Below are 12,256 nucleotides of genomic sequence, written 5' to 3' on the forward strand. Positions count from 1 at the left end.
GCTCAGCTTTTGAGGAGGAAAGAATTTGGCTAAGAAAGCCATGACCAGCTTATCCCAATAGTTCAGGCTATCTCTAGGCTGAGAGTCCAACCATATTCTAGCTCTGTCTCTTACAGCAAAAGAGAAAAGCATAAGCTTATAGACCTCGGGATCAACTCCATTTGTCTTAACAGTGTCACAGATCTACAAGAATTCAGTTAAGAACTGAAAAGGATCTTCTGATGGAAGTTCATAAAACTTGTAATTTTGTTACATCAGAGAAACTAATTGAGACTTTAGCTCAAAATTGTTTGCTCCAATAGCAGGGATTGAGATGCTTCTTCCATGGAAGTTGGAATTTGGTGCAATAAAGTCACCAAGCATCTTCCTTGCATTATTGGCATTGTTGTTAGGTTTGGCCATTACTTCTTATTCGAGATTCTCTGTAAGATTTTCTCTGGATTGTTGTGCTTTAGCTTCTCTTAGCTTCTTCTTCAGAGTCCTTTCAGGTTCAGGATCTGCTTCAACAAGAATGTCCTTGTCTTTGCTCCTGCTCATATGAAAAAGAAGAGGACAAAAAAGAAGAGGAATACTCTATGTCACAGTATAGAGATTCCTTTATGTGAGAAGAAGAAGAGAAGAACAGAAAAATAATGTAGAGAGAAGAAGAAAAATCCAAACACAGAGAGAAGAAAAGGTTCAAATTATGAGTAGAAGAAAAGTGTTAGTAGATAAATAAAATAAATAGAAAGAGATGAGAGGGAGAGAATTTCGAAAATTATTTTTGAAAAATGGTTAGTGATTTTCGAAAATTATGAGAAGAAATAAAATTAAAATTAAAATTTGAAACAATTAGTTAATTAAAAGAATTTTGAAAAAGGGTGAGGAGTTTTCGAAAATTAGAGAAAGAAAATTAGTTAGGTAGTTTTGAAAAAGATTTTGAAATTAATTTTTAAAAGATAAGAAGTTAGAAAAAGATATTTTGAAATTAAAGTTTGAAAAAGATATGATTTGAAAAAGATATGTTTGAAAAGATATGATTGAAAAGATATGATTGAAATTTATTTTGAAAAAGATTTAATTTTTAAAATCAAAATTAATGACTTGACTCACAAGAAATCAAAAGATATGATTCTAAAATTTAAAGTTTGAATCTTTCTTAACAAGAAAGTAACAAACTTGAAATTTTTGAATCAAAACATTAATTGTTAGTAATAATTTCGAAAAATATCAGCTGAAAATAGGAAAAAGATTTTGAAAAGTTTTGAAAAAGATTTTTGAAGATTTTCGAAAATTAAAGGAAAAAATGAAAAAGATTTGATTTTGAAAAAGATTTTGAAAAGATAAATTTTTGAAATTGAAATCTTGACTTGACTAACAAGAAACAACTTATTTTAAAAAATTTTGACTAAGTCAATCCAAAGATTTCGAAATTTATGAGTGAAGTAAGGAAAAGATATTTTTTTATTTTTGAACTTTTAATGATGAGGGAGAAAAACACAAAAAAAAAACACAAAAATGACTCAAAACATGAAAATTTTGGATCAAAACCAATGATGCATGCAAGAACACTTTGAATGTCAAGATGAACACCAAGAACACTTTGAAGATCATGATGAACATCAAGAACTTATTTTTGAAAAATTTTCAAGAAAAGAAAAACATGCAAGACACCAAACTTAGAAATTTTTAATGCTTAGACACTAACAAACTAAAAATGCATATGAAAAACAAGAAAAGACACAAAACAAGAAAATATGAAGATCAAACAAGGAGACTCATTAAGAACAACTTGAAGATCATGAAGAATGTAATGCATGAATTTTTGAAAAAAATTTTTTAGAGAAATTATAACATGCAATTGACACCAAACTTAAAAATTGACACTAGACTCAAACAAGAAACACAAAATATTTTTTATTTTTATGATTTTATAATTTTTTTGTATTTTTTTTTTGAAAATTATTTTGGAAAAATGAAAAAGAAGAAAAAATTTTGAAAGATTTTTGAAAACTTTTTGAAAATGAAATAAAGGTTGAAACAAGAAGAAAATTACCTAATCTGAGCAACAAGATGAACCGTCAGTTGTCCAAACTCGAACAATCTCCGGCAACGGCGCCAAAAACTTGGTGTATGAAATTGTGATCTCAATGGCGCCAACAACTTGGTACGCACAATTGTAATCTCAACTCTTTTTCACAACTTCGCACAACTAACCAGCAAGTGCACTGGGTCGTCCAAGTAATAAACCTTACGTGAGTAAGGGTCGATCCCACGGAGATTGTCAGCTTGAAGCAAGCTATGGTCATCTTGTAATTCTCAGTCAGGCGGATTCAAATAGTTATGGATTTTGATAATTAAAAGATAAATAAATATAAAATAAAGATAGAGATACTTATGTAATTTATTGGTGGAAATTTCAGATAAGCGTATGGAAATGCGTTATTCCTTCTGAATCTCTGCTTTCCTACTGTCTTCATTCAATCATTCATACTCCTTTCCATGGCAAGATGTATGTTGGAAATCACCGTTGTCAATGGCTACCTCTCGTCCTCTCAGTGAAAATGGTCCTATACGGTTTCTATACGGCTAATCAACTGTCGGATTTCTCGTCTCGGATGAAAAATACCAGGCACAGCTACCGCATGGCTAATCAGCTGTTGGTTCTCGATCGTGTCAGAATAAGATCCAATGATCCTTTTGCGTATGTCACTACGTCCCACAGTCGCGGGTTTGAAGCTCGTCACAGTCATTCCTTCCCAGATCCTACTCGGAATACCACATACAAGGTTTAGAATTTCTGGATCTCAAGAATGCTGCCAAATGATTCTAGCCTATACCACGAAGATTCTAAGCTCGGATTCAGATGCTCCATTGTCAGAGGGGAGTCAATGTGAATCGTTGATTAGAAACCTAAGAGATACACACTCTAGCTTTCGCAAGTAGAACGGAAGTAGTTGTTAGGCACGCGTTCATAAATTGAGAATGGTGATGAGTGTCACGGATCATCACATTCATCAGGTTGAAGTGCGAGTGAACGTCTTAGAATAAGAATAAGCTTGAATTGAATAGAAGAGCAATAGTACTTTGCATTAATACTCGAGGAACAGGAGCTCCACACCTTAATCTATGGGGTGTAGAAACTCCACCGTTGAAAATATATAAGTGATAATGGTGTTCATTGGCTTCGGCCCCAGAGAGGGAACCAGAATAACCAAGACGACTAATACAATAGTAAAAAGTCCTATTTATACTAAACTAGTTACTAGGGTTTACAGAGATAAGTAAATAGTGTAGAAATCCACTTCTAGGGCCCACTTGGTGTGTGTTTGGGCTGAGCATTGAAGCTTTCATGTGTAAAAACTTTTCTTGGAGTTAAACGCCAGTTTTTATGCCAGTTTGGGCGTTTAACTGCAGCTTCTATCCTGTTTCTGGCGTTTAACACCAGAATAGGGTAGGAAGTTGGCGTTTGAACGCCAGTTTGCGTCATCAAAACTCGAGCAAAGTATGGACTATTATATATTTCTTGAAAGCCCAGGATGTCTACTTTCCAAACAATTGAGAGCGCTCCATTTGGGTTTTTGTAGCTCCAAAAAATCCATTTCGAGTACAGGGAGGTCAGAATCCAACAGCATCAGTAGTCCTTTTTCAGTCTCTGAATCAGATTTTTGCTCAAGTCCCTCAATTTAAGCCAGAAAATACCTGAAATCATAGAAAAATACACAAACTCATAGTAAAGTCCAGAAATGTAAATTTTTCTTAAAAACAAATAAAAATATACTAAAAAGTAGCTAGATCCTACTAAAAACTATCTAAAAACAATGCCAAAAAGTGTATAAATTATTTGCTCATCAGTGTGTTAATTAAGTGTGGGAAAATGTTGGGACTTTGGTTGATGAGAATTATTGAGGAATATTGAGAATTTAAGTGTATACTCATGTGAAAGTATAGAAACCATATGCATTGATGTCCTTTGTATATATTATGTTTTCATAAAAAAAAGAAAAAGAAAAAGAAAAAGAAAAAAAGAAGAAATTAATGAATAGGGGATAAAATTACCCCAATGTTAAGTTCAATAAAAAGATCAATGCATATGTGATGGGATTGGAATTGATACATGAATGTATGTATATGTGTAAAAGTGATATCGTGGGTGACTAAGCTTGATTTTAGAATTGAATAGAGAGTGTGTATGTGTTAGGTGAGAACTCAGGTTAGTTAAAGATTCAAATGATAGCTCATTTGGCCATACATATATCCTCACCCTTACCTTAGCCCCATTATAACCTTGAAAAGCCCTCATGATAATTGCATATGTACACTAAATATTTGTTGATTGGTTAGATGAAGAACAAACTTTTAGAAAGTATTATTAGAGGAGATTTGAGTAGACTAACCCTAACCACTTGAGCGACTAGAGTGCATATACACATCTGGTGAGGGTTTAATTGCTCAATTCCATATGTCCATATTTGATCATTGCTTATCTTGCAAGTTTGTGGACTTTTTTTTTAATAACTCAATTCAAATGTGAATGTGTTTTGATATGATTGATTTAGCCCTTGATTGTGCATATGATCTCTTGGAAATTTGACTCACTTTGACCACATATATGCTTATATATATACAGATAGATAGTAATTAGAATAGCTAGACACATGTAGGCAGCTTGCATTTAGATAGGTTGCATTTGAATAAATTGATTACCCCTTTTGCTATTTCTTAAATTTAGCATGAGGACATGCTAATGTTTAAGTGTGGGGAGGTTGATAAACCACAATTTTATGGTTTATTTTGTATTGTATTTGATGGATTTTGTTAACTTTTCCCCTTTTATTCAACAAAATAGCATGGTTTCATGAATTTCTCTTAATTGTGCTTAATGGTTAAAAACATGCTTTTTAGGCATTTAATTAGTTAAATCTAATTCACTTTGATTCCACTCGATACCTTGATATGTGTGTTAGTGATTTCAGGGTTAAGAGGCAAGGAATGGATCAAAGGAGTGAAGAGGAAAGCATGAAAGATAGAGAATTCATGGAAAATGAAGATTTGGAACATTCAAGGCAATGCATACGCATGCTCGATACGTGCGCATAAAGAAGAAATTTGTCAAGGCGAAGCGTACGCGTGACGGACGCGTACGTGTGATGAAGAAAGTTGTCAGCGACGCGTACGCGTGACGAGCGTCACGTGCCTCAGTAAAGTGAATTTGCTGGGGGCGACTTCTGAGCTATTTTTCGCCCAGTTTCAGACTCGAAAATGAAGACAAGAGGCTGTAAAGTGGAGATAGGATTTATCAACCATCCTTTTTTTCATTCATTCACATTAGTTAGGTTTTAGGGTTTTTAGACTTATTTCTTCGTAGCTTCAGAATTTTATCTTGCCTTAATTTAGTTTTCTTCTACCTTGTATTCTTCTAGTATCTTAGTTTATCTTCTCTTGTTGATTTCTTTATTTTCCCAATTTAGTTTATGAACTCTTCTTTTTATATTCAATTTTCTTTTAATGCAATTTGAGGTATTTCATGTTTATTGCTTCCTTCCTTAATTGTTGGTTATTAATTCCTTGCATGTGTTAGTCTTATATTTTACTATCTCTTATTAATTTTCCATGCTTTTATTTTATGCCTTCCAAGTGTTTGATAAAATGTTTGGTTGGATTTTAAAATAGATTTTTATGTTCTTGACTTGGATTGATTAATTAGAGACTCTTGAGTTGTCAAAGTCTCTTGTTGATTGGTAATTGAAGATTGCCGGTTAGCTTGAACTTCACTAAATCTAGTCTCTCGCTATTAGTTGACTAGGACTTGTGAATTCAAGTTGATGGTATGCACTTGACTTTCTTTCATTGGTTAGAGGTTAACTAAGTGAAGGCAATTTATATTTACCATTACAATTGACAATGATAATGAGGATAGGACTTCTAATTCTCTTTCCTTGCTAGGACCTTTCTTAGTGTTTAGTTTATTTTTCTCGCAATTTATATTTTCTTGTTCCTTATTTCAAAACCAAAAAATATACTATTCCATAGCCAATAATAAACTACACTTCTCTATAATTCCTTTGAGAGACGACCCAGGGTTTAAATACTTCGGTTAATTTTATTGGGTTTGCTTAAGTGACAAACAATTTAAACGTTGACCGAGGATAATTTGTTGGTTTAGAACTATACTTGCAACGCGACATTTTTAAGAAATTCTTTACCAACAATTTTTTTCCGCCGTCTTGCCATGAAAAACATAGAAAGGATGAAAACAACTTTTCTTGCTAAGGTTTGTTAGACTGTTAGAAATTTATAAATAATCCTAACCCCCTTTAGACAAAGGTTGTTTCTAGCAAGTACTGTCCTAACAACCAGATGATCTATAAAAGACTAATGGCTAGTAGTTCTCCCTTTTGGTGGGCCCTTCCACAAGTGTGGAGGTTTGTTAAAAACAGTATCATTCACAGAATTGAAATGGTGAGAATATCATGTTTTGGAGGAATAGCTGGTTGAATATTAAAGATACCCTGATGGAGAACAATTTGCCTACTATAATAATTTTTAATGAAAATACTTTGGTTAAAGACTTTGTTATAGTGGATGGAACTTCGAAGATGGATGAGATTAAGAGGCTAGTCCCAACGAGATGGCTATGAGAATAACACCCAACCTTGTCCCTAGACCCAATGACCACAGAAACACTTCGGCTTCGAGGCACTCACAAGATGATAGATTTTTTGTGAAATTGGCTTACATAGCTCAGTCACTTTTCTCAATGTTTCAAGATTTTGTTCGGGAAAAGATTTGGGAGTGGAAAGAATCCCCACAAATTAAACTTTTTTCTCTGACAAATGGCTTATGACAAGCTTCTAACAAATGATAAGAGGAGCAGATGGTTTGGAGCATCCCTATATTGTCACAAACGTAGCAATCAAATTGAGAATTTCACTCATGTCCTTAGGAATTGTAAGAACGCTAGCGATATTAGGAAAAAACTGGTTCACCTGATTAAATTGCAGAATTTTTTTAATCTGGACCCTGCTATTGAAGAATTACCATGTGTTCATAACACGCAGTGGAAGAAAAAAACATAATCCTAAAGATCTATTTTGTGCTTAAATTTTATTCAAAAACTAATATTTGTATAGATTAGATCTAAATACCTGTGTATGCTAGTAAAAATCAGTTTCACCTTCGATGGTACGAAGTTGCTATGCGTATCCACAGCGAGACCAATCTTTGCTGTCAACTCCTTGACCAATAAACATCTTATTTAAATTGAGAAACCTCTTGCAACTCGTTACATACCATAAAATTCTTCTCCAAGAATTAGGTTCACATACGTTTATATGTATAGAGGTAAAAGAATAAAATATTTGTGTGTTATTCTCATCTATTTCCTCTACTCTTGACATACATATATATAGTATGACGTTTGTTATTGATTTTAAATTTGAATCTCAATTCAAATTTGAATCATATGCTATTATTTTAAACTTGAATCTTTCAAATTTATGAATCATATCATAACTCAATTTGAAATAGAACCAGTTAGTATCTAATCCAAATTTAGAATTCAAATTTATAAAAATTCTCAAATCTCATTTAGTATTTTCAATTATCATACTATTATTATATTCTTGGTGCTAGCAAATAATATAATAATATTCTATTTGAATTAATATTATTTATTTGATCAAATTAAAATAATAATTAAATAATTCCACAGTAAAGATTAGAACATTCGTTAGTGTGTGACCCCATAGGTTCAATACTAAGCGGGTAGTAAATTAGTCATGCTAAATTTACTAATTAAGGTTGGCGTCTAGCAACACTTCTTAACGACCCGATAGTATGAAATAATATATTTTTACTAAGAACCCGGGAAGAACAAAGTGTAATTCCTTCCATCTTTCCAACTCTTGGTTAACCCTTAGAGTATGGTTTAATTGTCAAATTCTAACTTGTTACCATTATTATAATAAATTATGAATGACTTAAGAAACTCATTTCTTCATTCATTCAATCTCCTTGGTCAAGGTTTTATTCATCTCAGTCATTATAATCATAGAGCTCAAACTCTTTATTGAGAGTTGACAGATTCCTTATTGACTAATCATTAATTCTACAAGTATTTAAATCATACATAATATCCATTCAACTAGCACTCTAGGGTATTAGGTGTCTGGAATCAAAGTATAATAAAGACATTGTTAATTACTATGACAGTCGCAAGTCAAAAGAAACTCTATTACCATGTTCATCTTAAGAATATCTTATTGACAAATATGCGATAATTATAACCGTTAGGAATTTTCAAATTGAGTCAGTTCAATAGTCATATCTCTCTGTACACCATCTATATATAATTTAATAAATGGGATTTATTAATTTTCATCAAATGAAGACCATTATATATATATATATATATATATATATATATATATTTCTGAATTATAATGTCTATTTTAATAATCCTATGAGTAAAAATAATTTAGATTAAATTATAAAAGATTCATCTCTCAATATTATAATTACTATCACAATGATAAATCTCTGAATTTAATCAAAGATTTTATTATATTAACATTTTAATATAATAACAATAACAAATTATTTGACACATAATTAATTGAATTGTGGTCATATTACTTATTTCCAACAGCCCGGTGGTTGGAAGAAAGCATGAGTTCAAATTGGGGTTTTCAATATGCTATTGAATGGATCTATTTGTTCCCTATCACCTGGTGGAGATTAGGGAGTTGGAGAAATTCGAAAATCCATCAGAGAAGTTTAGGAAACCCTATATGGCTCATTTCAAAATTTAAGAATATACTTTGTCTATTCAAACCAATTATGGTAAAAGGATGAAAAACACTCGTCCCAAAGAGTTATTAAGGTTGCTTGGGAGCCACCGTCTAACGGTTGGATCAAGCTAAACACGGATGGGGTTGCCCAGAGAAACTTCACATAGATGGGTTATGGGATTCACTAAAATGCTGGGAAGATCTTCTGCTTTTATGACCGAGCTCTGGAGTGTTTTCATTGGTTTGGAGATGGCATGGATATTAAGTAGAAATGTTTAGGTGGAAAGTGACTCCAAGACAGTGGTTAGTACTTAGTAGCATTCTGGATCCAAATAATAGAGGAGGCCCTGGGATTATCCTTTACCATTGGATTTAAAAACTGCTTACCCGCAGTTGGCAAGTAAAGATTACTTACGCTTACAAAAAAGCTAACAGTTGCGCTGATTGATTAGCTAATTGAAGTTTGAGGCAAGATGAGAACACTCATTACTGGAATTCTCTCCTCTAGGGAATAGGGATGAGCCATTATCTTGTTAGTATAATGATATGGGAACTTCAATTCTGAGAACTGTAAATTCGGTGTAGTTTTTAGGAACTTCCTCTTGTCAACAAAAAAAATTTCCAAATTAAAAAAAGGGTATAAATGGCGTATGTGTATAGTTCACGTTTCAAGGAGAAAAAAACACTTTAATTTTACAAGTATTAGATGCAAAAACTATCACAAATAATAATAATTATTAAGAAAAAGAAAAACCATTAATAATCCATAGATACAAAGTTCAAAATAAAAAGTCAATTGATTCGTAAAACTAAAGGGAACGCATAAAAATATTTTTCTCACAAAATTGAAAATAAAAAATTACATCAACCTATAGATGCAAATAAAATTTATTAAAAATGGTTCAATTTTAAAAAAAAAGGGAAACATATATTAAATCGGTAAATCCTGAATGTTTAGCTGTAAAATATCTAAGATATTTTTGAAAATTTTTAAAATTTTGTACCAATAATAAAAAGAAAAACCCGGATCAATGACATAAAGAGTGGAAGACGTCAATAATGGTAGGTATTAATTAATCACATGATTAAGAAATGAAAGAAAACTGTCTTACATTTCTTTTTCTTATAACTTGGTCTTACAATAATACAATATAAGTTTAAAAATGTTGTTTGTACACTAAAATCAGTTATCAATATATTTTATATATAAATATATGTGTAATTTAATTTATTTTTAATATATATTTATATTTTAATATATAGTTTATATTTAGTGGCTGATTTTAATGTCTAAGTAGCATAATTGATATAGTTTATATACTTATCAACTTAACACAAAACATTACAGTAAAGAGGGGAAATACAATAATTTTTCGATAAAGAATGACAATAATAACAGAGAATTTATCAATTTAAGGAATTTGTCAACGGAATACCTTAATAAAAAGTCTCTTGATCGTTGTATAAATAGAAGCCCTTTAGATATAGTTCTCCACCAACAACACCATGCATAGTCTTTTGTTATTATTGTTCTCGTTTTCAGCACATTTGTACTCACTTTCTAATTTTATACCCTTTGTTGAAGCTACTAAAACCCAAACAAGCTTCACCATTGATCTTATTCACCATGATTCCCCCCTCTCACCGTTTTATGACTCTTCAATGACCTCATCGGATATTTTTAAGAAGGCCGCGCTGCGTTCCATCGCGCGATACTCCTTGAGTGAAAGTAGCAATCAATTCCCTGAATCCATTGTATTTCCAAATGGTGCGGCCGGCGATTACCTTACAAAAATCTATATCGGCACTCCTCCGGTGGAAAGAATTGCCGTCGCAGACACGGGCAGTGATCTCATATGGGTTCAATGCTCGCCGTGCGACGACAATTCTAGTTGTTTCTCCCAAGATAGCCCACTGTTTGATCCAAACAACTCTTCCACTTATACTCCAATTTCATGTACCTCAGAAAATTGCACGTTACTGTACCAAAACCAACATACATGTGGAACCTCAAATGTTTGCGAGTATTTGTACACGTATGCCGACGACTCTTACACAAATGGAGAATTGGCTTCTGATTCCATAAGTTTTGATTCCACTAGTGGTGTTACATTTCCAAATTCAATTTTTGGATGTGGCCATAACAATACTGTAACGTTTAATAGCACTAAAAAAGCCACAGGGCTAGTTGGTCTAGGAGCAGGGCCATTGTCACTAGTTTCACAACTTGGTGACCAAATTGGTCACAAATTCTCGTATTGTTTGGTTTCTTTTGGTTCAAATTCTACAAGCAAGCTGAAATTTGGGGACGATGCAATCATTTCAGGAAACGGAGTTGTGTCAACTCCGTTAACCATCAATTCCTCTACACCTACTTATTACAACCTTAATCTTGAAGGCATAACCGTTGGTAATAACACGATTCAGAGTACTCAAAATTCTAGCAACATAATCATTGATTCGGGGACAACGTTTACTTATCTTGACCCAAGTATGTTCAATGATATCGTGACTCTGGTCACGGAATCCTCAGCTGTTGAGGCAGTGCAAGACCCTCCAAAACCGTACGGTTTTTGCGGCAGTTTCCAAGGATCAAGTGTTAACGTGCCTGAGTTCGTGTTTCACTTTACTGGTGCTGATGTTGCTTTGCCAACTGAAAACATGTACACCCTTGTTGACAACAACTTGCTCTGCTTGCTGCTGCTACCCAACACCGGATTAAATGGATTGTCCCTCTTCGGAAATTTGGCGCAGATGAATTTTCAGGTAGAGTATGATCTTCAAGGGAATAAGGTTTCTTTTGCTCCTGCTAATTGTACTAATAGTAATTAGCATATTCTTATTACTTACGCCTTTTGTGTATTAAATAAAGTAAGATAATAAGATTGTGTTATATCTTATATGCATTATGCATATATTTTATATTTTTTATTCTATTATATAGGCCAATTCACGGTGCACTTACTGTTAAATCAGATGTAAATTACTGATGATAATTAATATGTGATTAAGTGATTTAATGTTTTTTTTTTCTTCGAAAATTGAAGGTTTAAGCATCCACCATGAGGGAATAAAAACAAGGAATCAAACACGCATATAATACAAAGGATAATACGTAGGGAGATAATAAGATACTAATCTAAACTTATTTTATTTAATTTAATATCTATATTCTTATGTATGTAATGTTTATAATTATATATTTATTATATCTAAAGTTAAAATAAATAATAATTAAATATATAAAATAAAATAGTTTTAAATTATTTTCGACTAATTTTGTATTATTTCTCAAATATTTTTTTAAAAACAAATTACAGTAAACCAAAAGTATGTACAACTTAACAATAACAAGCTAGCACATCTCCATAAAGAAAATATACCCCTATAAATGTAATTAAACACCCCAAACCTAGATGAAAATAGACTAAGGTCTACTTAAAGTTTTTTGGATACTTAAAAGTACAAGCAACTATTTGATGATC

The 12,256-nt window shown here is 32.3% G+C and overlaps 1 protein-coding gene across 1 annotated transcript; it reads left to right on the forward strand.

Annotated features, from left to right (window-relative positions):
* The first annotated feature begins 10,257 nt into the window (after positions 1–10,257).
* Positions 10,258–11,677, forward strand: LOC130941581 (aspartic proteinase CDR1-like). The gene has a single exon (XM_057870140.1). It carries the CDS (start codon positions 10,278–10,280, stop codon positions 11,601–11,603), a length of 1,326 nt encoding a protein of 441 aa, XP_057726123.1. The 5' UTR covers positions 10,258–10,277; the 3' UTR covers positions 11,604–11,677.
* Positions 11,678–12,256: the final 579 nt, after the last annotated feature.

Source organism: Arachis stenosperma, chromosome 7 (genome assembly GCF_014773155.1).
Source record: "Arachis stenosperma cultivar V10309 chromosome 7, arast.V10309.gnm1.PFL2, whole genome shotgun sequence".
Taxonomy (NCBI): domain Eukaryota; kingdom Viridiplantae; phylum Streptophyta; class Magnoliopsida; order Fabales; family Fabaceae; genus Arachis; species Arachis stenosperma.

Excerpts from the sequence above, each read along its gene's own strand:
- LOC130941581 (XM_057870140.1), top strand. The coding sequence starts at position 10,278 with ATGCATAGTCTTTTGTTATTATTGTTCTCGTTTTCAGCACATTTGTAC.